General features: G+C 37.8%; 1 protein-coding gene across 2 annotated transcripts in view; it reads right to left on the reverse strand.

Moving 5' to 3' along the window:
• Nucleotides 1-22,667, reverse strand: part of LOC103555080 (alpha-fetoprotein-like) — a 59,495-nt gene extending 36,828 nt beyond the window's left edge. The window contains exons 1-10 of one of the 2 annotated variants that reach the window (XM_070614657.1): nt 22,548-22,661; nt 21,157-21,208; nt 20,877-21,018; nt 19,130-19,341; nt 14,239-14,371; nt 11,372-11,469; nt 10,207-10,336; nt 4,677-4,891; nt 3,073-3,205; nt 1,371-1,468 (exon numbers count right to left, since the gene is read on the reverse strand). In XM_070614657.1, coding sequence (XP_070470758.1) covers nt 1,371-1,468; nt 3,073-3,205; nt 4,677-4,891; nt 10,207-10,336; nt 11,372-11,469; nt 14,239-14,371; nt 19,130-19,341; nt 20,877-21,018; nt 21,157-21,208; nt 22,548-22,632 — 1,298 coding nt within the window. In that variant the 5' untranslated portion in view covers nt 22,633-22,661. Of the gene's footprint in view, nt 1-1,370; nt 1,469-3,072; nt 3,206-4,676; nt 4,892-10,206; nt 10,337-11,371; nt 11,470-14,238; nt 14,372-19,129; nt 19,342-20,876; nt 21,019-21,156; nt 21,209-22,547 lie in introns of both variants that reach the window. The other variant, XM_070614659.1, reaches the window with a different exon arrangement.
• Nucleotides 22,668-25,262: the final 2,595 nt, after the last annotated feature.

Below are 25,262 nucleotides of genomic sequence, written 5' to 3' on the forward strand. Positions count from 1 at the left end.
TAAAAAGGAGCCAATGAGGGGGAGTGGAAGTGGGAAGGGAGCATTTGGGAAGTTATTGGATATGATTTTGCTTTCTTGACTGGGGGGATTGGGGATTGGAGGAGGGGAAGGAGGAAAGCTTAGTTACAGAATCAGATTTCTGTTGTTTTTAAGATAATTATGGTTGCTGTATAAACAATGGATTGGAGGTTGGCAGAAAGCAAAGCGAGGGAAGAAACAGTTTGAAGCGCCATTCCAGTCATCCAAGTGAGAGACAGTGATGGCCTGAACTAGAAGAGTGGTGGTGGGAACTGAGGGATATGGAGATTTTAAGGCAAAAGATTCTGCAGAACTGGATTTGAGGATAACAAAAAATCAGAGTCAATTATTGCATTTATATTTTAATGGAGTTAGGGGAAGAATTTAGCTGTAACATCCAATCAAACAGTCAACCTAATTCAGTGGTTCTCCAAGTGCAACCCCCAGACCAGCAGCATCAGCATTCCTGGGGACTTGTTAGAAATGCAGATTCTCAGGCCACATCCCAGATTTACTGAATCAGAAAACCTAGTGATGGGTTATGTTCTAACAAGTCCTCCATGTAATTTCGATGCACTCAAGTTTGAGAACCACAGATGGAATCCTTAAACTAGACATTAGCAACTGAACACAACATAAAAGAAAAGTAATAAGCCAAATATTCTCTCTGGAACAAAAATAATTTTTCGGATCCATTATTCCGGACATTTAATTTAAGCTGAATATTATGGGACACTAGATCAAAACTGAACTTATCCTCAATACTCTGCTCCTAAATAGACTATTATAGTAAGATGTTAAAGATAAGTAAAAATTGGCTTTTGTTTTTGGGCATATTAATCTTTGAAATACAATAGGATTTACCAGGCTGTCTGCACACAAGGAGTTGTGTGTGTTCTCTCCGGCAAATAACTAAGATATCCATTTATCTGGACTCTCGATGGTGAAAACACTATTTGCTATATGGATCTGACTTGAAACTGACACAAGGACCCTAGATTAGATGTCTGTTGCAGCCTTGACTCAAAATTGCCGGCAAAGTCCCAAACTATGTCCAGGTGTGAGGGATAGGGCCCCTTTGAGGTTGCAGGAGGGCAGCTAGGGCATGACTTTTTAACCCCTGGGCATTGACTGGAATCTGGAAACTGGCCTTGAAAACAATGTAAAAGCACCCAAGGTTATGTGGACAACCATCTTATCAAGACAAAGATAGCTAAGTTAACTCTGAACTAATTTTTTCCTTGGCCTCTGAGATTTTAAGGTTAAATACAGACTCCTAGCAACTCTCAGCATAAGGAGTTAACAAAAACTCACTAGCAAGCATAAATCTGGACAATATCTTAAAAGCATACCTGTCGTGGAAGTTACTATCTCCTAGTTTCTGACGTAAATCACAGTGATTCTTTACATGCTCGTGGCTTTCATGAACCACTCTTTGGAACATCTGTTTCTGAAAAATAGAGATAATCAGTGTTTACCTATTGTTGCAACAATATATCTTTAGGCAAGATTGCAAAACCATCTTCTGTAATAGTTTAATGTAACTGTTTTCCTAAACCCAGGGCTTTATTTACTTAGTGAGTTTCCAAATCTTGAAAAACATGTTTGCTAAAACAGGAATGGCCAGGTACTTTGTGGAGAAAAAAGTGGGACAGCAAGATTGATATTCAGTTTCCTGTGATATAAACTCATTTGCGGACTTAAATGGCATATTTTACAAGCATAAGGCAAATCATTCATCAAGCCAGAAAGACATCCTTAAAGGTAGTTTATAGATCTAAGTTTGGTTGGTCAGAGTGTGTGTGTGTTGGTTATTTTTAATAAGATAGTCTTTTTACATAAACAGCACAGATATAGAGAGATAGATATATGTATAGAAACAGATACGTCTTAAGAAGTCATGGTTTGATAAAAACGCGTGTGAACCTTGAACATAGGAAGGCACTCCACACATACACATTGAAGTGAACCAAGTGGAATTTCTCGGAGCTAAATGCAAATTCAGAGTTCTTAAACTGTGCAAACAAATTCCAGTGGGAAGAGACAAGTGACCTTGCAGGCTTAGCTCTTTGATAGGAACACTGGTTATCATCTTAACTAATCAGACCCAGTCCACCGGATCCTAACAAGCACTGTTTGTTACAGTGAAAATTTTACCGGATTTGCAAACTGTTTGCCTGGATTTAACCTTTAGCCTTGCCCTTACTGCCTGTGTGATGTTGGGCAAATCACTTGAACCTTCTGAAATTCCAATATTCTCATGTATAAAATGTAGTTAGTACTTCTGGCTTTATCTATCTTACCAGGCTTTGTGAGGCTCAAATAGGACATCGGTTGTAAAGGTGCTTTGTAAACTGTAAACATCCATGCTCCTGTAAGGTGCTATTATCACAATGATTATAGTGGAAGTCTACTGGTGATGCTATGTAGGAAAGGGTGCTAACCTAAAGATGACGAAATCGCCTTCATTTATCCTTCTCTCTGGGGACAGAAAGATGCTAAGTGTATTTGCTTGTGCCCTGACAGGACAAGAGATGCCTTCACCTTCCACTTGCCCCCTCTGGAAATACATAAGCCATTGAATAGAATAACAAAGCCAGAACCACATGGCTCCCACAGATAACTGATCACCTGGCCAGATTTGTAAGGCCATCTGCTTTTTTCACGTATAATGCATCACAGGAGCTGTTGCCTGTGAACAATATGATTTCTGGTCTGAAACAGGGACAGGTTCCAGGCCTGCTTGGTGGAAATAATCAACCTCCCTCTGTCATAATAGGCTATGCTTTCATGCTACCTGCTACTGTGCCAAGCAAACATTCACTTTACAGAGGAAATTGCACAGAAAAGGTTTCACAAAGCACAGAATCTGTAAGACAGTGACTCACCCAGATGGTTGCTACAGGGTGATGATGTGGTCTTTGGTTTAGATGGGAATCATATTTCTGGTGTAACATAATCATCTTACAAAAGTACAACACTAGTAATGGCACTGGAATTTTTCTTATGTTCATAATCACTGTGAGTAAAGGATTAAAAATAAAAGGAATTTACCCCATGGCTATGGCATTCTAGAGGATTTTCTAATTTACAGCATTTTCCCAGTAAGTTTTGATATACTGTATCCACTCTTAAAATCACTGGAACTGCCAACTCTGGATGTCTTCTTGAATATTCATAAAGAAACCTGTATCCATGTGAAATGTATTAGAAAGTAAACAATAAAATTCAGAGCCCGTGAGTTTTCTTTCAAGAACCAATTACAGCTGTGAAATATATTCAATATTTTCAATCACCTGAAGGCATTTGGAAATGCTGGGAGCCTGGCAGGGAAGTTTTATTGACTATATTTTGAGATAAAGAAACCAAATCAATAAAATTATCTGATTTTTCCAAAGTCACACAGTAGTGAGTGGCAGAGCTGGAACTTGAACCTAAAATATCCTGATTAGCTGATAGTTCCTGGTTCAGGATCCCTACTTACTTTTACTAGAAATTAATTTCAAGTATTTAGGTGAAAATACATTTTTCTCAATGTTCCTTGAGGCTAGATTTTATAAGTATTACAACTTTTTTGAAAGGAAGTGCTGGCTAGGTTTTAAATCACCATCTTGCCCTCTTTTCCACGCAAGCCTTCAAGCATGAGTAGGCTATTCATAAGCTACACATTCTTCTGGGTTACAAGAAAGAAAAATGTGGGCTCTAGAATATTTTCAAAGGAATCATAGAATCACTGGAGGGACTTTTGAAATGATCTTATCCAATCACCTCAATTTACAGTTGGAACCCAAAAGCCTGGGGAAATTAAGTGGCTTGACCAACATTCTAAAGCTTATGCATGACCAAGCTAGACTAGAACTGAGGTCTCCAAAATCACAGTCTAATGTGATTTCCACTAGGAACTTGTGCCTATCCATTCTTTCAATACCAAATGCAAGTTTAGGAATAAGTAAGTTCAGGTAGTGACATTGACTTTTGTAAGCCAGTATCAAATACAATTTCAGAAATATAGCTACAATAACTCTACAAAGAATTTTGAAGAAAATTCAAATTCTTACGCTTTGTTGGAATTTAGTTCCTCCAAATAATGCTTCACAAAGTGACTTTGGAAATATTCAATCACAGAGCAATATCGTTTTAATATTATGTATTGAAATCAGTCTGCCTTATGCACAAATTAATACGTACTTCTGAATGGACACAAGAGATGTTAATACTCCATGTCTCTAATCTTTAAATGCCACACGATGGCTTTGGTAGTAGGTATTAAATTAATTAAAATAGAAGAGCTGACCAGGTATACCAATCTGAAACTCTTACTTAGAGGAAAGCTTGCAAACACTAGAGCTTCACTGTGTTTTTAAAAATTTCCATGTTAGTTATCAACATTTAAAAATCAAGAGACTTCCAGCTTCTCTCAAAATACAGTAGACAGAACCACCCAAAGCCTTCCTTTCCGTAAGGCAACAAGTGGCTGGAGCCAAATAGTAGCTGCCGACTTTGGACTCCACAAAGAATCTCTTCTTGGCCACAGTTCCCATTTGACCACTCACTTACATCACTGGCTTGCCTCTGTTGTCATTTGAGTTTGCAGCCTCTCCCAAAGAATCAATAAATACAATATCCCATCATCAAGATTTTACAAAAAGCTATATTACTCTTCTAGGAAGTCATCTTGCTTGTCAGTGAATTGTTTGCATACAAATTGGTCTTCTGTGAACCTGCTGAGTGGTAGGGGTGAAAGATCAGGTTTGCCATCATTTTCTGAGTTGATAATGCATTCTCCTCTGAATGGCATTGGCAGTTCACAGCATGACGTGATCTTGCTGGAGAGCAGAGCCTGTTTAGAGCAGGTATAGTTCACGAGCTGGCTCTATAAAATATAAAAGGGAGCAGTTATTTTTGATGACTTCATTCTGAACTTATTTATTTTTATTGTTATTAGTAGAAAACCAGAGAAAAACTTGACATCTTATATTGCTTTATCCTTGGCAAACTGAGAGAACAAAAAGGTCATTTACAGTGATTCATTCTTATAAGGAAAGCTTCTCTATTTGACCTTATCCAAGTATCACAAACTCTGTCAACATCTCTTAAAGAACTTAAGAGGAGACAGACTGTATTATTGCTTAGCCCGACAAAATACAAATGAAGAGTTTTATTGTCGTGCTATTTGTTGTATTGTTTTAGGATCCCAGTTTAGGAAACATTTTGTCTCTGTCATTTACTACACACATTAGTATTATATTAGAGCAATATCGCTGTTACACTTACATATATACTTATACGTACGTACACACAAATATTGTGTATGTGTTTGTATGAATAAGCTAGTCTCTAAACTTAAGGAACTCATAATTTAGTTGGAGAGTCAAATAATTCAATAACAATAATAACGCATTATAATAGAAGTTATAAGAGAAATGAGCATGTTATACTTTGGAAGACAAAAGAGAGATTGGCATTCCAGACTGGTTGGAGGTGAGAGTGAAGATCTTGAATTATTTGAACCTTAATTGACAAATGGAAGTTAGTCAGAAACAAATGAAGAGGAAGAGCATGTTAGAATTATTCATCTTTATATATAAAGCATCTTAGAGGTGAAAGGGCCTGACATATTTGGGAAATGATATATAAGATATTTGAACATTATTGGGAAAATTTAGTTGAGAAATGATAAGGCTTAAACCAAATGAGTGATTGTTAGACCTAAGAGCCACTGAGAAGTAGAATTAAGAAGATTTTAATGAATAATAAAGGCGGGGGGTGGGGTGTGGCCAAAGAATTTAGAATGATACAGAACACTGGCTTTATGGTAGCACAATTTACTGAAATTGATATTTAGGAGAAAAAACAGATTTGAGGAAGATGGCTAAAAAGGGAAGCCTAAGAGCTCACTGTTGGATTATAGAGCTAACGTGATTTAGAGATAAGATAAAGCATCTGTGAGGCATCTACATGGAGACTTCCTCTAAGCAGCTCAGAGTCTAGATGAAGGGTTCAGGAAAGAACGATGGGCTGAAGGTCTAGATCTGAGAGAGCTGAAGCTACATTACGGGGTCAGGTTGAGACTGAGAAGGGAGAGTGTCTTCATTAGTTAAGGAACTAGCATGTTCTCAGTGGCTTACGGGAATCAAGTTTGTTTCTTTCTTAATAAAGTCCCATTGAGAACGGAAGGTGTATTGCCTCTAGGCAGTAGTTCTGGGAACCAGACTGACAAAGACTCTATCATCTTCAACCTGTGGCTTCTAACATTGTCTTCAGTTTGGGGGTGTTTTGTCCAGGAGATTTTTATATGCCAGGCCTAGAAATGGTGTGAAACTCTTCTGACCAGAACCCAGTCAGGTGGCCCCACCCAGCTGTGAGACAGGTAGGAAATGTAGTTCATGGCCCAGCAACTAGTCTAGACTATCGAAGGGAGAGTAATCCTTGCCGGATGGCTAGCCCTCTCTGATTGAATGTGTAAAATAAGAAACAAAAAGGCCAAGAACAGATCTATTGGGAATACCAATTTTTAAAGGGTAGTAGAAGAGGGAAAGAAAATTGATAAAGGGAACTGTAAGAATACAGGTGTTCCAAATAGCCAAAAATTCTATCATTTGTCTTCTAGACAGCACCTTTGCTGGTCATCGCTGGAAAAATAAATTAGTGCAGCAGTTGACAGCGGTAGCTCTGTCAGACTTCCTGAGTTCTAATCCTGACTTTGCCACTTTCTAGCTGTGTGACCTTAGGCAAGCTACTTTACCCCATTGTGCCTCCACTTCCTAAACTATAAAGTGGAGATAAAATAATACTTACTTTCCAAGGTTGTGGGAATTAAGTGAGTTAACATTTACGAACAAAGAAAGGAGACTGGCACAGAGTAAATACTAAAAAAGTGCTTGTTAACTAAAAGTGAAATGCTTAGATTCAGTGCTTGACACAGAGAAAGCATTTTTTAAAAGTTAGTATTACAGCAATTATTATACAATCCTAGAATGTTGGTCCAACAGTGCAGTGAAGCCAAAGAAAGAAAGAGAACTTTACCACATAAAATTGAATTTTGTTGACTGAGTGATACAATAGACAAGCTATTTTAATTTACATGACTTAATATTAAAAATTAATATCTATTATAAGCATATTTGCTTTGTGAGTCGGTGTGATGCTGTGAAATATGGTAGGATATAATGAGCACTGATAAAACTTGAAAACTTTCTAAGACACACAACTCAAACGTATACAATCCGTACATTATTCCTGAAGGCACGAGGAGAAATAGTGCAATCAAGAGAGAATTAAATCAATAGAAAAAAATAAACAGTGGAGTACATTGTATAAAGTAAATGATAGTTCAATGAAATCATTATTGTTAACAAAGTTATTTAAAAAGAATGAGCATAAACTAAGAAGTCAACTAAAACAACTGAGATAAGTCAATTAAACAAACCTGAGAGAATTAAAATTAAAAGCAGAAATCCAGTAGAATTGAAAATAAGTCCAAGAACTTTGTCTTGGTGAAGACCAATAAATTCAATAGTCCCTTTGCAAAGCTAATTCATTAAAGGAGAAAACACAAAAATATGGGGAAAAGGAGGTGCAATTACATAATTGCTGTTTTTAACTATCAAATATTATCATGTAGAACTTTACGTTCCTTAATCAGAAAATGCTGATGAAGGAGACTTTTTAAAGGAAAATGTACATTTTAAAACCTGAGAAAAAATAAGAACAGTTAATTCTCCTTATTCACAATAGTTAAAAACACTAAATTCGTGAATACTGAATCATCAGCCCTAAGGAAAATACAAGATTGGGTTCCTGCAAGCCTCTGGCCACATTTTCATTAAGAGATCAAGACATAACCTTGTTTTATGTAAGCTTCTGTTTAAAGACACCTTATTTAACACATATGGTTAATTTATTCATATTGAACTCAGAGCCACCAGCAGCTAGTCACGCATGAATGAAGCGTATCTGACATACATATTTTCTCCGTAAGGCACATCCTGGCCTCCTCATGCTGAGGAACACCAGACAGCGCTTCAGCACTACACTTGGGGACATTTAAACAGCTAAATCCCCAATAAAAAGCAAAAAATGTGAAAAACGAGACACTAAATAGACCGCAAAAAGAACACATTCACAGCGTGAGAGCTAAAGCAAGGAAGCAGAGCGTCTCCTCGTTCCGTCTCAGCCAGGACTCTGCGCGTCACGCGACTCAAACTTTCGCCTTCTCTGATCACGGGCAGGTCTGCGAAAGACCACGGAAGTGCTGTGAGTATTGTTTTTGGGGTTACTGATGAATCTTGGCAAGTAGGTAAATTCACCAGTACAGAAATCAAGAATAATGAGGATCAACTGAAAACTGTTAAAATGAATTCATAACAAAAGAAATAGAAAAGCTGTCACAGCAGTTTCTATCTCCATCCTTGCTCCAGTTTCACAGAGAAGTTCTTTCAAACCTTCACAAAACAGTTAAGTCCTAGTACTATTTAGGTTATTTCAGAGGATTCAAAAGGAAAAAAATTCTAATTCCTTTTTTTAGAAGTTAGCATAACTGAATACCAAATCTGATAAAGTATGTGCAAAAAAGAAAGTTCTAGATCCATCTCACATCTAAACAAATGCAAAAAGTTTGACTATTTTATATAGATAGATAGATAGTCCAGAGATATAGTAAAATGAGATTGACTTGAGCAATGTAAAAATGGTTAAAAATTAAGAAATCTTTTAATACAATTCACCAATAAATAAGTCAAATGACAGAAATCAAATGATCATCCTAAGAAGACAAAAGAACAGTTACTAATGTTCAGAATCCATCCTAATTAAAAGAAAACAAAACCACCTCTAAAATCAAATGAAAAATCTCAACACATAAGCAGTGTCTTTGTCAAGCCAGTGACTAATAAACTTGTTCTTATTATAGTCTGGACCAAGACAGGAATGCCAGAACAATCTACAGTTATTTTATATTGTTTATGAATACTGGCCAAACAATCAAATAACTGAAGGTTGTTATGGCATTTCTGTCATAGTGTAGACTATAATGGGAGCTGTTCCAGAGTTACCAGTTTAGCAAAGATATTGTTTATGTGTTCATGGATTTTAGAGATTTGGGTTTTTTTTTTCTTTTAATTAAGATGGATTTTGTCAGGCCCCAAAGTTCCCTTCACTTTTCCCCAAATTCACCTAACCTTCATGCAAATAGGACTCTGACAGCCTGTCTTGATGAGTCAGCACTCCTTCTAAGTATGCAGGATAGTACTCCTTCCAGCACCAGTTGTCTTGTCATACAAAAAGTAATTCAAAGGACAGCCTTATATTGTCTGTCTCCAGGATGGAACTGACAGCGGTAGCTGCCGCCTTTCTGAAATGTGACTGTAACCCCGGACAGCGACTGCCAAGGAAAAGCTGCGGTCCAACCCCAACTCTGTTCCGGTAGAGATGCGTGGACTTAGGATCCTAGGGGTCGACTAAGTGTTCTACTCAATGATTTTCTACTTTAATTGCTATTGTTACCCACATCCCTTTAATCTGTTGTGTGATGAGACTAAAATGGTTGGCCATGGGACCTCCTGCCCATAAGAATCATGGATCTCTCCAGGAAATCATAGTATTGGTTTTTCTTTGTTTCTGTTTTTTTTTTAAATCATGATGAAAATTATTCATTTCAAACCCACAGAATGAATAGGGACATGACTTTTAACTTGTGGTTTGGTAAAGCCTTATTAAGTTTTGAAGACACAATTTTTTCCTTCTCTAGGATTTTGAGACTTTACATTGGGAGGTGGGACGGGTGAGTTCTACGCGGTTCATGCCTCCATACCCCTTGCCCCTTAACACCATATCTTTGACCTTGATTGCTTCCTCTTTCTCCATGGCCTGGGGGTATAGGCTGCAATTCCAGGACTTGTTGGAGATTCAAAGATGGATGAAATACAATCCTAATTTGGAAGTAAATTAGAGATCAGCTCTACAAATTTAAGAGTAAAGTAAGGTAAGACAAGCTGAGTAAGAAAGGAGAGAAGGAAGAAAAACTTGTTGCATGACCTGTGAAGAGAGAGGAGGTGAAACACCATTGTACTGATAATATGGAGAAATGGTAATTACTTTCTTAGATTCATCATATGCCACTCCCACCTTTATTTAAGAATTACATGTATTTTAAAGGTTGAAATGAGTTTTAAGAAAAGAAGCTCTTACCCTGCCAAGCACACACGCTACTGCATTTCCTCCACAGCAGGTCTGATGCAGATTGTTAGTATCCACGGTGAGTTTGGCAATTTCAGAAAAATTGGCTTTCGGTTGTTTTTTAGTCAGCAGAACCAATTCCCTGAAAGGAAAAAGAAGTACATTTTAAACAGTATTTGAATTCAATCCTTTCTAAAATTAGTTCTAGTCCATTAACTAATCAGAAGAGAAGAAACACATTTGCAAATGTAGGGTAAAGAGAATATATTATAAATGCTTTGTATTTCTTCAGTGATAGTACCCAGAGTCACACAACGATCCAAGTAGCAAAACAAACATGATTCAATTCATAATCATGTAAAATATGGTCATTTTCATCATTTAAATTATCATTTAAAGAATTTGAGTTACTTAGATAAGTAACAACAAGTAAGGCTGCCAAGCCTTGAAAATTTATCTGACCTTACTTTCTCAGGTAAAACTCTGCATTGTAAAAACAGTCATTATAGGTGGCTTGGGTGTCCCTTGTCTCAATTGACAACTAAGCAACATCTCTGAAATTTCTCTGGAAATAGGGAGAGTGGGCCTGCCTTGCAAGGAGAACTGAGCTTCCAGGCAGCCCAATGTCATCCTAAATTGGGGGAGAAGGTGATAGAAGGAATCGCACATGTTCAGGAGTCAGCTGGGACGGAAACACAATCTGGACCGGGAGAGACGCCTGCTGAGTAACATCAAATTCTCCCCACCGCACACTGCTCCATCTCCACTGCAAAGAAACACCACTCACTTTTTCTGTTCTACATGACATTGGAGCCAAAAGCTTTCCTATCTTCCAAGAGGAAAGAAAACCTTTTGTCCTCCAGCCTTTACCTTGCAGAACAATTAAGTGCTTGCATCTGAACATACAGAATCTTTTGTGCACTGAGGAAGTGACTAAGAGATTTGAACAGATGGAAGAAATTGAGGCAGGAAATAATGGGTGGAGATGAGGATTGTGCAATTCTATGCTCAGCCCTCTGAGCCCTATTGAACAGGCAAGTCAAGTGTGAGTGGAGAAAAGAACTTTGTTTGTACTGAGAGACATTATCAAATGGGAGAGAAATGATTTTTCAAATGGGTTTAATCAAAGAGGCGGTCCAACAACATTAAAGTCCACAAATCTAAATAGGTAACTTACACTGCTTTTGCTACTTTGTGGTTGAATTTAGTCCGAATTTCACATAAATGGTGATGCCTCAAAGATATTTTTCTAATGTATTTCCTGATGGGTTCCAGCTGTAATTAGAAAAACAACTCATCAAAGAAATACGGTTGGAACCACAAAAGTTAATTTCAGAATTAGTAAAGAAGAGAGAAAAGTAAAAATTGTGTATCTCCTCAAAATTAGAAAGTTTTTGTTGTCTTACGTAAAAGAGGTCAAATGCAAAAGGATAAGTTGTTTTGTTTCGTTTTTTATAAAATAGCATTTCACTTGCCCAAGGATCACTTGTCCTAGAACCTCAAACATTTAGAATATAAATGAGAACAAGAAAGTGAGCAAACTAAAGTCGAGAGAGCCGCTAGAATAAATTTCAGTAAAGTCTTACAGCTGTATTTTGTTTTTATCCAAGTTACTAACCCTGCCATCTACGACGTGTCTCCTGCTGCTTATCTAAAATATATGCTTCAGTTTTGCAATATATTAATTAAGCCCCCTCAAAATATTGATGTTCTTTAACCCAGGATTTGTACTTTTGAAATGCTATGGCAAACAAAATGTTCTAAATAAGTGAAAATATAACCATGCGAAAAGAAGAATGTGCATGTTTTGTTACAAGAGGAAAATTTTGGAGACAAGATGTCTCAACAGCACAGTGATGGTTAAGTAAATAATGACACATTAATTGTGAAAAGATGTATGCTTGTAACAAGAAGTAGCTCTGTTTAAATCTCTCATCTAAATCTAAAAGGAAATATACCAAAATTGATATCTCTATGTGGTGGAAATATAAGTAAGATTTTAAAATTTTATAATAGCTCTATATTTTCACTTAAAACATTATATTGGCCATATATTATTTTTACTTTGGGTAACTGCACCTTTCAGAGCTATTTTTAAGAACAATTTAGAAAATGTATACAAAGGCAATATTCAAACCGCAAAACTAGCACAATAATGATAATTTTACTTAATAATTGTTATTAAATATAATTAATTATACTTATATAATTAACTACAAATATAATTATCATTTTTATCCTTATTTTGTTGTTTTATATTCATTTGAAATCAAATACAAACAAGCTTATCTATTTTTTCATGAGAGGGCCTCTGAAAACTTAACTCATAAAGTCATGTCTGATCACAGACACAATTTTTACACCGTTGGTTAGGTAATTTTCTCTGAGGAAGGAGCAAGAATTGGTAGGAGTAGACATCCTGGAAGCAGCAAGACTATAAACACCACAGAGTGAGGTGGAGGAGGAAAGAACTCTTAGCTAACTTGAGAACATCTGCTTTTGTATAACATTATAGGGGCGTGCTACACATTAAGGAAAAACTTCCACTGAAAAGGGTTAAGATCAAGAAAACTTTGTAACTTAAAACAGTAAGCTCAAATTACCTAAAAAACTTACCTCCAGGAAAAAGCTCATTTTTCAGAAATAACAGTTAATGAGACATAAGTCTGCGTAATCACTTGCTTTTTAGTTTTTAGCTTATATGAAACCAAAAGGGAAAAAGATATCTCTCCTGCTTAGGAGTTTAGAAGTGGCTTCTGAAAGAATTGGGGTTCACCAGGAGAAGAGTGGAGAGAGAGGTAAGAAATATATATAAACAGCTTTAATGAAATAGCGGCAATTATTGAGTACTTAGCATATGCCAGAAACTCTTTAGATACATTATTTAATTTCTTACACAAGGTAGCCGACGAACAGCTCAAAAGGAGAAATACGTAAAATTCTACTGGAGTTTAGAGGAAGGTGAGAGAAGTTCTCATGGAGAAGATCAAAAACACAGCAAGGAAAAAGTGGCACTGTATTTAGCCTTGAGGGATTCATCACAATGACTATCAAATGACTGCTCATCGAGCATGACCCTTGGAAAATCCATCTGGTGCCCCCTCTAATAAAGTAAAGATGGTTATTTTATGTTGATATTTAGAACCTTTAATAAGCATGCATAAAAAGTACTTTTATCATGAAACTAATTACTGATTTACACCTATCCAACAAAGGAGAAAAGTCCACATGGTTAACAGTAAGTGTGGCAGATTGTATTTTCCGAAGATGGCTACAATATCTTCCATCCCATGCTCTTTTTACAATGAGACTTTAACAATCCTCCCAAGAGGTGCAGTATATGCACTGTCCCCTTCAAACTGATGAGGCTCGATGGTGTTTCAACCAATAGAATATGACAGAGGTAACTTCTGAGATGAAGTTATAAAAGCTTATACAACTTCTGCTTTCTCCACTAGAATACTCATTCTTGAAGTCTTTGGCCACATGTAAGAGGTCCAAGTGCCCTGAGGCTGCGGGGCTGTGAGGAAGCCCTAAGTAGCCAAGGCAGAGAGACAACAGGGAGAGGCCCCGAGGTTATATGAGAAGAAAGAGATGTTGCACCAGCCCCCAGGCGCCTCAGCCCCCCTAGAGTCCCAGATCTAGCCATTGTCTGACTATAACCACATGAAAGCTCATGAGCCAGAACTGCCCGGAGGAGCTCTTCCTGAAATCCCGACTCACAGAAATCATGAGAGATAATAAAATGATTGTTATTGTTTTGAGTCACTAAATTTTGGGGTGTTTTTATGCAGCAATAGTAACTGGAATATTAAATATTTATTATAAAATACTATCTATACTAGATAGTACTTCTCAAATTTGGATGACTATATGAATCGCCCGGGTATCTTGTTAAAATGCAGTCTTCTGTAGTAGGTCTAGAGAAGAGTTTCAGGCTCTTCCTTTCTCACAGCATACGCCGGCGATGGATGTGCTGCTGGCCCACAGCCCACGCTTCGCACAGCAAAGCCCTAAACAACAGCTGATATAGGAATATTTTACCTTCATCTGCAAGCATTGAGTCTTATTTTCTTCTCGGCAACATGACTGAATAGCTGTTTCATAGCAAGCAGACGTGGTCAGAATAGTGGGTCCATACAAGAACGGATGCTTTCTAGATATTTCATAAATGTACCTGTAATCGGACAAATACAAAGTTGTATAATTTGGAATTTAAGAACATGTGCTGACACTGTTTCTTAAAAACTTAGGATTCATTTATTTTTTAGACCTGAAACTTCTAGAATTTCACGGTGATGGAGAAGAGGTAGCACTGAACTTAAATGCGTCAAACGTTCAGTGTGGACAGATCACTCAGACATTCCTTGAGTCCCATGAAGTGACCAGTTGTACCTTCTGGGCTAGTGGGGAAAGAAAGTCAGTCATTAAAACTTTTCACTTTTATATAAGGAGTGCAAGGTAGAAAGTTCAACAGTCTAAACTAAATTGTAAATGCAGGATGGTACAACTAGTGCAGGGGAATTAAATTTAGAAGCTATTTTTCGGTGGAAAGGAGTCTCTCAAGATCATCCAGAAGTTCTTTCTAGACTAAGCAAGTTAATGCCATCATCCTCTAAGGTGCGTTACTCAATATTTTGGGTTGTTACTAAATCCCTCATCTTTGTTGCCCTCTCTAATTCATTCCTCACGCTTGTTACAGAGCCTGGACATCAGGCCTACCTTCACTTATAATCATGTCTCCTCATAGTACTCTGCAAAAGCTCACTCAAAGTACCACACAAACATACATAAAAATACCAGCTTCCATTTCCTCTTCCTGCGTGCACAGGAAGACTACTCTTCCAGCCTCCCTTGCAGTTAGGTTAGGAACATGTTCTCACCAATGAAATAGGAATGAACATGCTATACACCACTTCCAGGTTTGGCTGTTAATCTCTTTGCACAGTTACCTATTCTCTCTTTTTCTGTTTTGCATGACCTTGGAAACACATACTCCAGATGGTATAGCTCCAAGATGGAAACATCTTGCATTCCCGAGTTACTCCTTGGAGGAGAACTGTCAGGAGCTAAGCAGAGCTGGAGAGACCGAAGCTGCCAAGGGTTGGAGTAGCCAAATAAGACAAAAAGCCAAAGAGAAAGTCCAGTCAAGACTTTAATCACTTACTGGGATAGTATAAGCAAGTGGCTACACTGGAGAAACTACCAACACTCCACTTCCATTCTCACCTATAGACCAGCACCAGTTGAGGATCAGGTGGACAGACACAGGAATGGCTCACTCTTGTGGGAGCCCCACATGAAAGGCTCCGGCAGTTTTGTGGACGCCGGGGCAAGGTGGAGGGAGAGGGGAAAGGACTGGGAGCGGGAACACCCTGAGTACTGAGTCAGAGTGCAGAAAATTCTCCTCTGGTTTCTCCCTCTGTCGCCCCATAAGGAAGTCTTAGCAGAGGCACCTGAGGAAGGTCTCCGCCTGGGGTCCCCTCTGAAGAGGCCTCCGAATGCAGGCACCTGGGCTGGGAATGCAGCTGTGTGTAGGAGCCTATCAAGCCAGGGGGCCTGAGTCATGGACTGTGACGCCTTAGGAGAATGCAGTACATTGGCTGTGCACCACTTGTGGTGTGTGAAGGGCAGCTTTCCCCTGTGAGACTTGTCATCTGTAATTGCTTATGGTCAGGCCTAACATAAAAAAAATAAAATCCCATAGGTTTTCAGCCCAGAACAGGACTCCTCAAAATTCACCCAAGAGAACCACCCAGTTTAGACTGTGATATGAACAACAAATAAATCTTTACTGAATTAGGTCACTGAAGCTTTAGGATTTACTTTTTACCACAGCCTAGCCTAGTCTACCCTGATTATTACAATATTGTCCCTCATGAAAGTTTAGGATGTAATGTATACAAAGTAGGCCTAGGTCACCAGAAAAATGGCCCTGGTTCTCAACATTAAAGGGATAATAGAGGAAGTGATAGATAAAGAACAGGGACTTGGTTCATGTTTTGATACCTTCCTCCCACCCCATTTCCTTGGATGATACATAAATCTTTACTCCTCCAACTTCCCTACCTCCCATTCTACTTGAGATGCCAACTGAGGGTACAATTGTAGCAGCCAATGAAGTCTAGTCAAAGGACAAGTTTGCCACTGCTGCCTTCCCTGTAATCATTGAAAAAAACAGTTCTGTCTCATGAAAAATGGCCAAGGAATACCCCAGTTCTACAGAATCTAGAAAACCCAATCACACCAAAGAAAGTGGCTAGAGTTTCTGGAGTCAGGAACTATATCCATATGTAACTTCGTCAGAAGAGTATTTCTTGCTGCTTTCTGAAGGTTAGAGCCAGATACAGAATAATGGTGCCATGATGCAAGAAGAGAGATTTTGCAGGAGACCTGAGGCACTAACTAAACGTCAGTAGAGACCTTATCTAACAACTGGTACGTGTAGCAATCCTGCGGTAACATTTCCTTTTGATTATAAGTAAGAAATCTTTTCTCATTGGTGAGTGATTGAGGTCATGGACATTTGAGTTGTTTACCAAATATTTCTGGCTCCTCTCCTTCCAGGCAAATGGTAGGATTACACATTCCCACCCCCTCCAAGGCGGCCATGACAATGTAACTTGCTTTGTTTACTGATACGTGAGTAGAAACAATGAGTGTTACTGCCAAATAGAAGCCTAAGGGGCAATGCATGATTTACCATCATCCCCTCCCCTCACCACAGTAATCAAGGAGGCGGGTATTGAGACCGGGTCTCTGTCAGCCTGGGTCCCTAAGTGACTACCATAAGCAGACCTCCTATATTGGACAAATAGCGTGAGGGAAAAATAAAACTTTTGTTGTATTAAGCTGCCAAAAATTGGAGGTAATTTGCTACCACAGTGAAATTTAGCCTATCCTGAGATTATTACTTTTGTTTTTTAAAAACCTATAAAAGGAAAAGTCATCTACAAGCCATGGAGTGGGGAAAGTAGGTCAAATACTAGAATTGAACCTCATTCATTCTCAACTGGACAAGACTTAGAAAATGTAAATCAACGCTTTGCAGAAAACCCTCCTCTTCACTCTCATCAAGGGGCCCCAAACCTGACCCTTGGAAGTTCAGTCAGTAGGTTTGTATCATCAGTTTCCCAAGCCCAACTGGTAGAAATAGAACAGCAGGACTGATTTTATCAACATACACCTACCTCCCAAGAGAAGGCAAAATTCTTGATCAATGTGAAATTTCACTGGAGCCGTTCAATACTTCTGCTCTCTATTGGGTACTCTGCTGAATTAAGAGTTCATTTTGTGCTACAGTAACTTAGTTCCCTTAGAGAGTATTCAACATGAGCCAACCTAATTTCAAATCTCCAAAGGCAAAGTTTAACTTAGTATAAAGAAAAGCTTCCTAATAATTAGAGCCATTTAAAAGATGGAATGTCCCTATTGTAAGGTAACAGGGGGTCACACTTGGTTGGAAGTTGGATACTAAAGTCTTACAATGATCAAAACTGTTATTGAAAATTCCTTAGAGAATCCAAAGGCACAGTGACTATGGTTTTGCATCTATATACTATGCCATCTTTTGATAAGTCCAAAATACCTGACTTTTCCTCGAGCTTTGATATTAAGAGTTACGCTTTCCTCAGAAGTGAATCAAGTTGTTGGCTTATAATTATAAGGCAAATAGTCAGAAAATTATTTTTCCTTTTAATATTTATAGTTGCATGCACATAAGTTAAAATTAGCATGTAAAATAAATCCTTAATACTGACTTCATTGTAAATGTTCAAGAAGAGATTAGATTCACTGCTTGACTATTGATTAGATTTTGTAATCTCTGAGTGTTCAACCCAAACCTGGCTCTAGAATTCTCACCTAGAGTGGATAGCACTACAGTAAATAGGTAGCCAAGCTCATATTTTGGTTCCCATACAGTTGCCACTAACGTCGGACAAGTTGGAGCCTGCCAAATTCCCTGTCCCTTAGTACTTTCTCCCTCAGTGGCTGGGCCGCTTAATTCCTTCTTGAAGGCTCAGTAATTACTGGGGCAATTCTGCCCCTGCGTGGGTGAATTAAAGGAGTTTATGTTATTCAGCATCAAGACACCCTGTCTGCTCATTCGTCTCTGGTCTAGAGTTTCGTGTCTAAAATCTGAACTCAAATGACCACCATGCTCCTTGCACTCCAGATCCAGCAGTTAGATCTTTGCCATATTCCTCCTGTCTGAGCCTGTTCTCAGTAAGATGGCAAGAACTGCATTCCTTGAGAACTGAAGACTTGGATTTCTCTTGTCATTTCTATCTCTCTAGGTATTAGTTTCCTGCCTCTAAACCCCAGCCATGTGCTCGCATCCCACTCTCAACAAATAGACTTCTATACTAACTAAGAAACGAAAACGTGAGCTTGCCTACCCATTTGCCATAGTGCTATCCACGCCAGGTGGGCACTATAGAATCAGAAATCTTGAGTAGAAAACTCATCTCTGTCTAACCTACAATTGCCACTTATTCCTAGGTTCACAATGACAGACTATCCCCATGCCATCAGACACCCCTCCAGCTATTCCTTGATGAACCTCCCTAATGACAGCCCCTTGCCAGAGCTATTAGTTACTCTCTGTCCCCAGTACTCTGTTTGGTACACTTTGCCTTCTTGACAGCACCTTTCAATCATTTGCCGCTGGTCTGACTAATCTAACCTCTAAGGAGATGAGACCTCTACAGGTCTTAGTCATTTTCAATGTTTCATAGCCCAGACATTTCCTGTTGGGTTCTCTAAGATCATAATTGTCATTCTGAGGGAAAAATTACATATTTTCGTTCAAATTTTCACTTTAATTCCATATACTAAAGCATTGTGTTTTTAGAGGCTCCCACATAAAAAAGATCTGTCTTCAAATTTGGAAAATATTCTTCTTCAGAGACAACGGCAAGGAGAAACGGCTTACCTCTCCTTCACTGGCATTCGATTCTCTTTGTCCATCTCACAGATCTGCTCAGGATTTGGAATTTGGAACATATCACTGTAACCTGCATCATCTTTTTTGTACAACAGGAAGCACTTTTGTCTTTCTGTGTTATTTACATTGCAACAATCAGAAAACATATGTTTGTCAGCCATTCCTTGGTTTTTACAAATATTCTCTAGGAAGGTAGTCATCTGTAGGAGGAAATAAGAACTCAGAGGGAAAGCATGTTGGCCTACATTCCTAGCCACAGGAAAGTTAAGGAATTTTTATTAAGAAAAGTCAACTGAGTGCATAATAACTTTGTATGTCCCTGGACATAGCTTTTTTGAGCAGAAACCTTTTTGGTTTTTAAGTCTACATTCCCACATGCTGCACATTGACCCAATGGAATTTATCATTCTCCTCTTTCCTATGCAATTGCTTCATTTCCATACAGTTGAGAGGTATTAAAATAAAACATAAACCAACATGTCCAGGGCCTAAAGAAATCAAGGTATTTTTAATGAGAACCATCCACCAAGAATTAGATGGTAATTTGTTTTCCTTGCTTCCAAATTGTTTTTGGTTTGGTTACCATGGGAACTTATTTTAATAATAGAACTCTGAGACAACGTGTATTCAGTGTCAAATAGTCAAACGGAAATGTAATAATCCAGTTTTCAAATACCTTTGAGTGGCAGTAAATGTGTGGGATGCTGTAAACTTCGAATGACACATGTTTCCAGATTTGGGGGATAAGGGCAGAAAAAGGTCATCTTTTGAAGTGGAAATATGAAGGAATCACTATAAATAAGTGAGAATAGCTATTGGCAAAAGTACTTCATTTAAAATGTGTTTCTAATTAGACTGATGATTTTTCTGTCTACTAAAAGTCTAGTAAAAGACAGGTAGGTTTTAGCCCCAAGAAGATGGAGTAAAAAAATCTATAAATAAAGAAGAAAACTACTCATTTGTATTTTCAGTTGTTTGGCATGAGAATAATTCATCCCAAAATATGTAAGTTGTAAGAATATGTTAGTGTTTATCAAGAATTTGCTAATCACGGAACAGACATACTTTATAAGAGACAACAGTAACTCCCAAGATTTTCCACTAACTGGGAAAAAGAGCCTATAATAATATTCACTCCTTTCTTCTTTTTCATATTCTCTTAGAAACCTTTTCAAATTAGTACTTTAATTTCCCAGGAAACTTTATATGAAGATGTCAGACAATAGTATTCTAGTGACAGAGGCAGAGCAGACAACTTAAATGAACAAATTGGCATTCTAGGTTATAATTCATTCTCTTGAGTGTTTGGTTCTGAAAGTCTGGTCTCCCAGGGATGAACTGATTAACTGTAGGTTTATAAACCTACAAAGATTATAGCTTGAGAGTGACTCATGTACATATTGCTACCTTAAAATCCTCTGCTTAATTATTCAACCATTTCCCCTCGTAACAACATCTTTTGGTTGTAATTTCCTTTCTTAAAAAATAGAGGAAGGGGCCAGCCCGCAGCTGAGTGATTAAAGTTCTGCACACTCTGCTTCAGTGACCCAGGTTTGTGAGTTCAGATCCCGGCAGGGACCTACTCCATTTGTCAGTCATGCTGTGGAGGCATCCCACATATAAAAACTGGAGGAAGATTGGTGCAGATATTAGCTCAGGGCTAATCTTCCTTACCAAAAAAAAAAAAAAAGAGAGAGAGAGAGAGAGAGGAAAAGGCAGAACATGATTCACCTACCAACTGGTGAAAGCATTCTGAAGATGACTCACGTGGCTGGAGGCTCTTGCACTTCTCTGTGAGATCTACCAGCTCCTTAACTACGGTTTGTACTTCTTCATAAGTTGATTTCTGAAGAAACTGAGCAACCATAATGCTAGTGCTGAAACATGACACTGTGTGAGTGTTAAAGACAGAAGCAAATCCTGTCATCTGTCACCCTTTTTATATCACTGTCCCACCCCCAAAAGAATTAATGCTTTCAAATTCCAGACAAAAGGATATTGATAATAAAACTAACATGTCTCTTAAGTTTTCCTCCAGATTATTCTGGCTTTTAATATTCTGCATGGCTGAAAAAAAAAATAACATTTCATTTGTATAAAAGGAAATTTTCCAAAATGAAATCCCCCTTTACAATTCTGAAATCTACATTTATTCACTCACAAATTTCCAGATCTATTTTTATTTACCATCATAAATTAGAACAAATTACCAGAATATATCTTCACTTGTATTTTAACTGTATTATGGATTGACCTATTTCTATTCAACCATATTGGATAGTCAAAATCTATCATTGGCCTACAAATAAGTTGCACATATTTGTGTTGACACTTCTGAATTAATTAAACTTGGTTATTTCACTCTTTACATTAGACGTTACTGACACACCCAAGGAATATTAAGAAAATTAAATTTTAGCATAGAGAACAAAAGTATAAACATTAACATTTTGCCAGGTTTAATTTGGCAAAGACAGTGTCTCTCACATCTTGGATTTGCTCATCATCTTCATCTTCTTCATCACCTCCACTCAATACATATTCTCCACTGAAAACAATGTCTTCTTTCCTATATTAATAGCTTCTAAAGAGCTTGGCAGCTCCGTATTAAGTAGAGAAACCATTATTGGGCCAGCCAATGGTGTAGTGGTTAAGTTCATGCACTCTGCTTTGGCAGCCCAGGGTTCGCAGGTTCAGATCCCGGGTGTGGACCTCACACCACTTGTCAAGCCACACTGTGGCGGCGTCCCACATAAAGTGGAGGCAGATTGGCACAGATGTCAGCTCAGGGCCAATCTTCCTCAAGCAAAAAGAGGAAGATTGGCAACAGATGTTAGCTCAGTGCCAATCTTCCTCACACAAAAAAGAAACAATTATTGTTCACTAAGGCTTAGGAAACAGCTATTCTGAGTTCAACTTCTAGCTCTGTACTCAATGAGGCTTTGGGAAAATAACAAGGTCTCTTCAGTTTCTGCTTTTCTGTCTATAAAATGCAAATAAGTTCCACTAGATTCGGTGGTTGTTAGGATTAAATGAAAGCACATGTATGAAGCACTGAGCACAATGCCTGGCACATAATAGGTACTAAATAATGTAGCTCATAATACTGTTCCTGCTACTATAAACTACTGTTCCTCTATCTAAAATCACTTATCCAATTTCAAATACAGGTTTGAAATGGATCAGTCTCTCACCTAGAGCAGAAGGAGATCTTGCTACCTGTGTTACTTCAATATGTTAGCTCTCTTTCTGTGTCCATTCCACAACTTAATTTCTAACAATTTTCAATGTATCTATTGACAGTGATGACCACTGAGAAAGATATGCCTTTCTGATACATGTTAGCGGTCATTATACCTTACCTCTTGGCACATAAGATGTATAGATTATAAATAGAATTCCCTACCTCCATCTAGTAAAATTCTCTGAAGAGTTTGACATTTAATGTAGCTGAAGAAAATAAGAAAAGATATGAGTCTAACAGTCTTCATTATCTCAGATGAACCTTTATTGAAGGTGTTCTATCATTTGAGAGAATTGAAGGATCCTCTTATATTATTTTCAAGTAATTACTATTAATAATTAACCTTTTTCTAGTGAATATTTTTTCCAGGCCACTATGACTCATAAAATTAAAGAAATTCATGACAATGAAAAGATATTGCTGATGGATAGCATTCATTAATGAATGTTGGATTTTAAAATGAGTCACATCAACCCTACTTGTTTTTTCAAGGTTATACCAAGTAGCCCTTGTAATAATCAATAAACACTTCTGGTAAATATCTAATTTCCTGGAAATGCATGTTGACCTGTACAAAGTCCTAAAGTGGCAAGGGAGAAGGTAAACATGTACTACCCCAGATTCAAATAAATGATTAGGGCCCCGCTTCCACTGCTGGGTTCATTTTCAAGCCCCTGGAGAAGGTGAGGAGCACAGGCCTTGGGAGCACACCCACAGGCACGGGTTGAATGTATTGAGTGCTTACTGTGGGTCTGGCACTTCATATGAATATATTTGGGTAGCAAAATTCTCATTTCTTGATTTAATGTCTTAAAAAATTAAGACGGGGTCATATAATTTCCTCATAGACCCACAGGTAGAAATTCAGGTCTGTATGACTTCAGAGCCCACACCACCCAAGAACTAGCATTAAAAGCTAGGGTCCCAACCTTCCTCAGCTATTGTCTGCTTTGTCTATCATCCTGTCCTGGGTCTAGGGAAGGGAAGAGGTAGTTACTGATTAAACGTAAAGTCTAAGGTACGTGTAAAGTCCAAAATTTGGGGAAATGGGAGATCACTGGATACTCCTTTAACCATTCCTGTCCTGTTTCCTCATTTATAAATGGAGGGTTATTTGGATTGGGGACACATTGGCTTATGATAAAGAATATAAATGCCCTGTGGGATAGAAGCCAGGATAAGCAAAGGGAAGATCATCTTTGGCAGGTTTTCATCATCCTTTTCAGTGTTTTCCAAACAGTCTGGAAGTTTCCAAGTCTTGGCTATGATAATAATGCCACAATTAACACAGGGTGCATATATCTTTATGCACTGGTGTTTTCATGTTCTTTGGATAAATACCCAGCAGTGGAATAGCTGGATCATATGGAAGATCTATTCTCAATTTTTGAGGAATCTCCATACTGTTTTCCATAGTGGCTGCACCAGTTTGCACTCCCACCAGCAGGATATGAGGGCTCCTTTTCCTCCATATCCTCTCCAACATGTTATTTCTTGTCTTGTCAACTATAGCCATTCTGACAGGCATGAGGTGATAGCTCATTTTAGTTTTGATTTGCATTTCCCTAATAATTAGTGATGTTGAACATCTTTTTGTGTGCCTGTTGGCTATCTGTATATCTTCTTTGGAAAACTGTCTTTTCAGATCTTTTGCCCATTTTTTAATTGAGTTGTGAGTTTTTTGGTTGTTGAGATGTTCAAATTCCTTACATATTTTGGATATTAACTCATCAGATATATGGATTTCAAATATCTTCTACCAATTCTTAGGTTGTCTTTTCATTTTCTTGATGGTTTCACTTGCTGTGCAGAAGTTTTTTACTTTGATGTAGTCCCATTTGTTTACTTTTTCTATTATTTCCCTTGCCTGGTCAGACATGGTATTTAAAAATATGCTGCTAAGATTGATGTCAAAGAAAGTACAACCTATGTTTTCTTTTAGAAATTTTATGATTTCAGGTCTTACATTCAAGTATTTCATCCATTTAGAGTTAATTTTTGTGTATGGTGTAAGATAATGGTCTACTTTCATTTTCTTGCATGTGGCTGTTCAGTTTCCCCAAGACCATTTATTGAAGAGACTTTCCTTTCTCCATTGTATGTTCTTGGCTCCCTTGTTGAAAATTATCTGTCCATAGATCTGTGGGTTTATTTCTGGGCTCTTGATTCTGTTCCATTGATCAATTTGTCTGTTTTTGTGATAGTACCATGCCATTTTGATTACTATGGCTTTGCAGTATATTTTGAAATCAGAGAGTGTGATACCTCCGGCTTTGTTCTTTTTTCTCAGGATTCTTTTAGCTATTTGGGGTCTTTTGTTGTTCCATATAAATTTTAGGATTCTTTGTTCTACTTCTGTGACAAATGTCATTGGAACTTTGATGGGAATCTCGTTGAATCTGTAGATTGCTTTGGGAAGTATGGACATTTGAACTACGTAATTCTTCCAACCCAAGAGCACGGAATATATTTCCATTTCTCTGTGTCTTCTTCAATTTCTTTCAACAATGTTTTGTAGGTTTCAGTGTACAAGTGTTTCACCTCTTTGATTAAATTTATTTCCAGGTATTTTATTCTTTTTGTTGCAAATGTAAATGGTATTGTATCCTTAATTTCCCTTTCGGCTACTTCATTGTTACTGTATAGAAACACAAGTGATTTTTATAGGTAGATTTTTTATCCTGCAACTTTACCATATTCATTTATTATTTCTAAAAGTTTTTTGGTGGATTCTTTAGGGTTTTCTATATATAAAATCATGTCATCTGCAAATAGTGACAGTTTCACATCTTCCTTTCCAATTTGGATCCATTTTCTTTCTTTTTCTTGCCTGATTGCTTGGATAGGACTTTCAATACTATGTTAAATAGGAGTGGC

This window comes from Equus przewalskii, chromosome 3 (genome assembly GCF_037783145.1).
Source record: "Equus przewalskii isolate Varuska chromosome 3, EquPr2, whole genome shotgun sequence".
Lineage (NCBI taxonomy): Eukaryota > Metazoa > Chordata > Mammalia > Perissodactyla > Equidae > Equus > Equus przewalskii.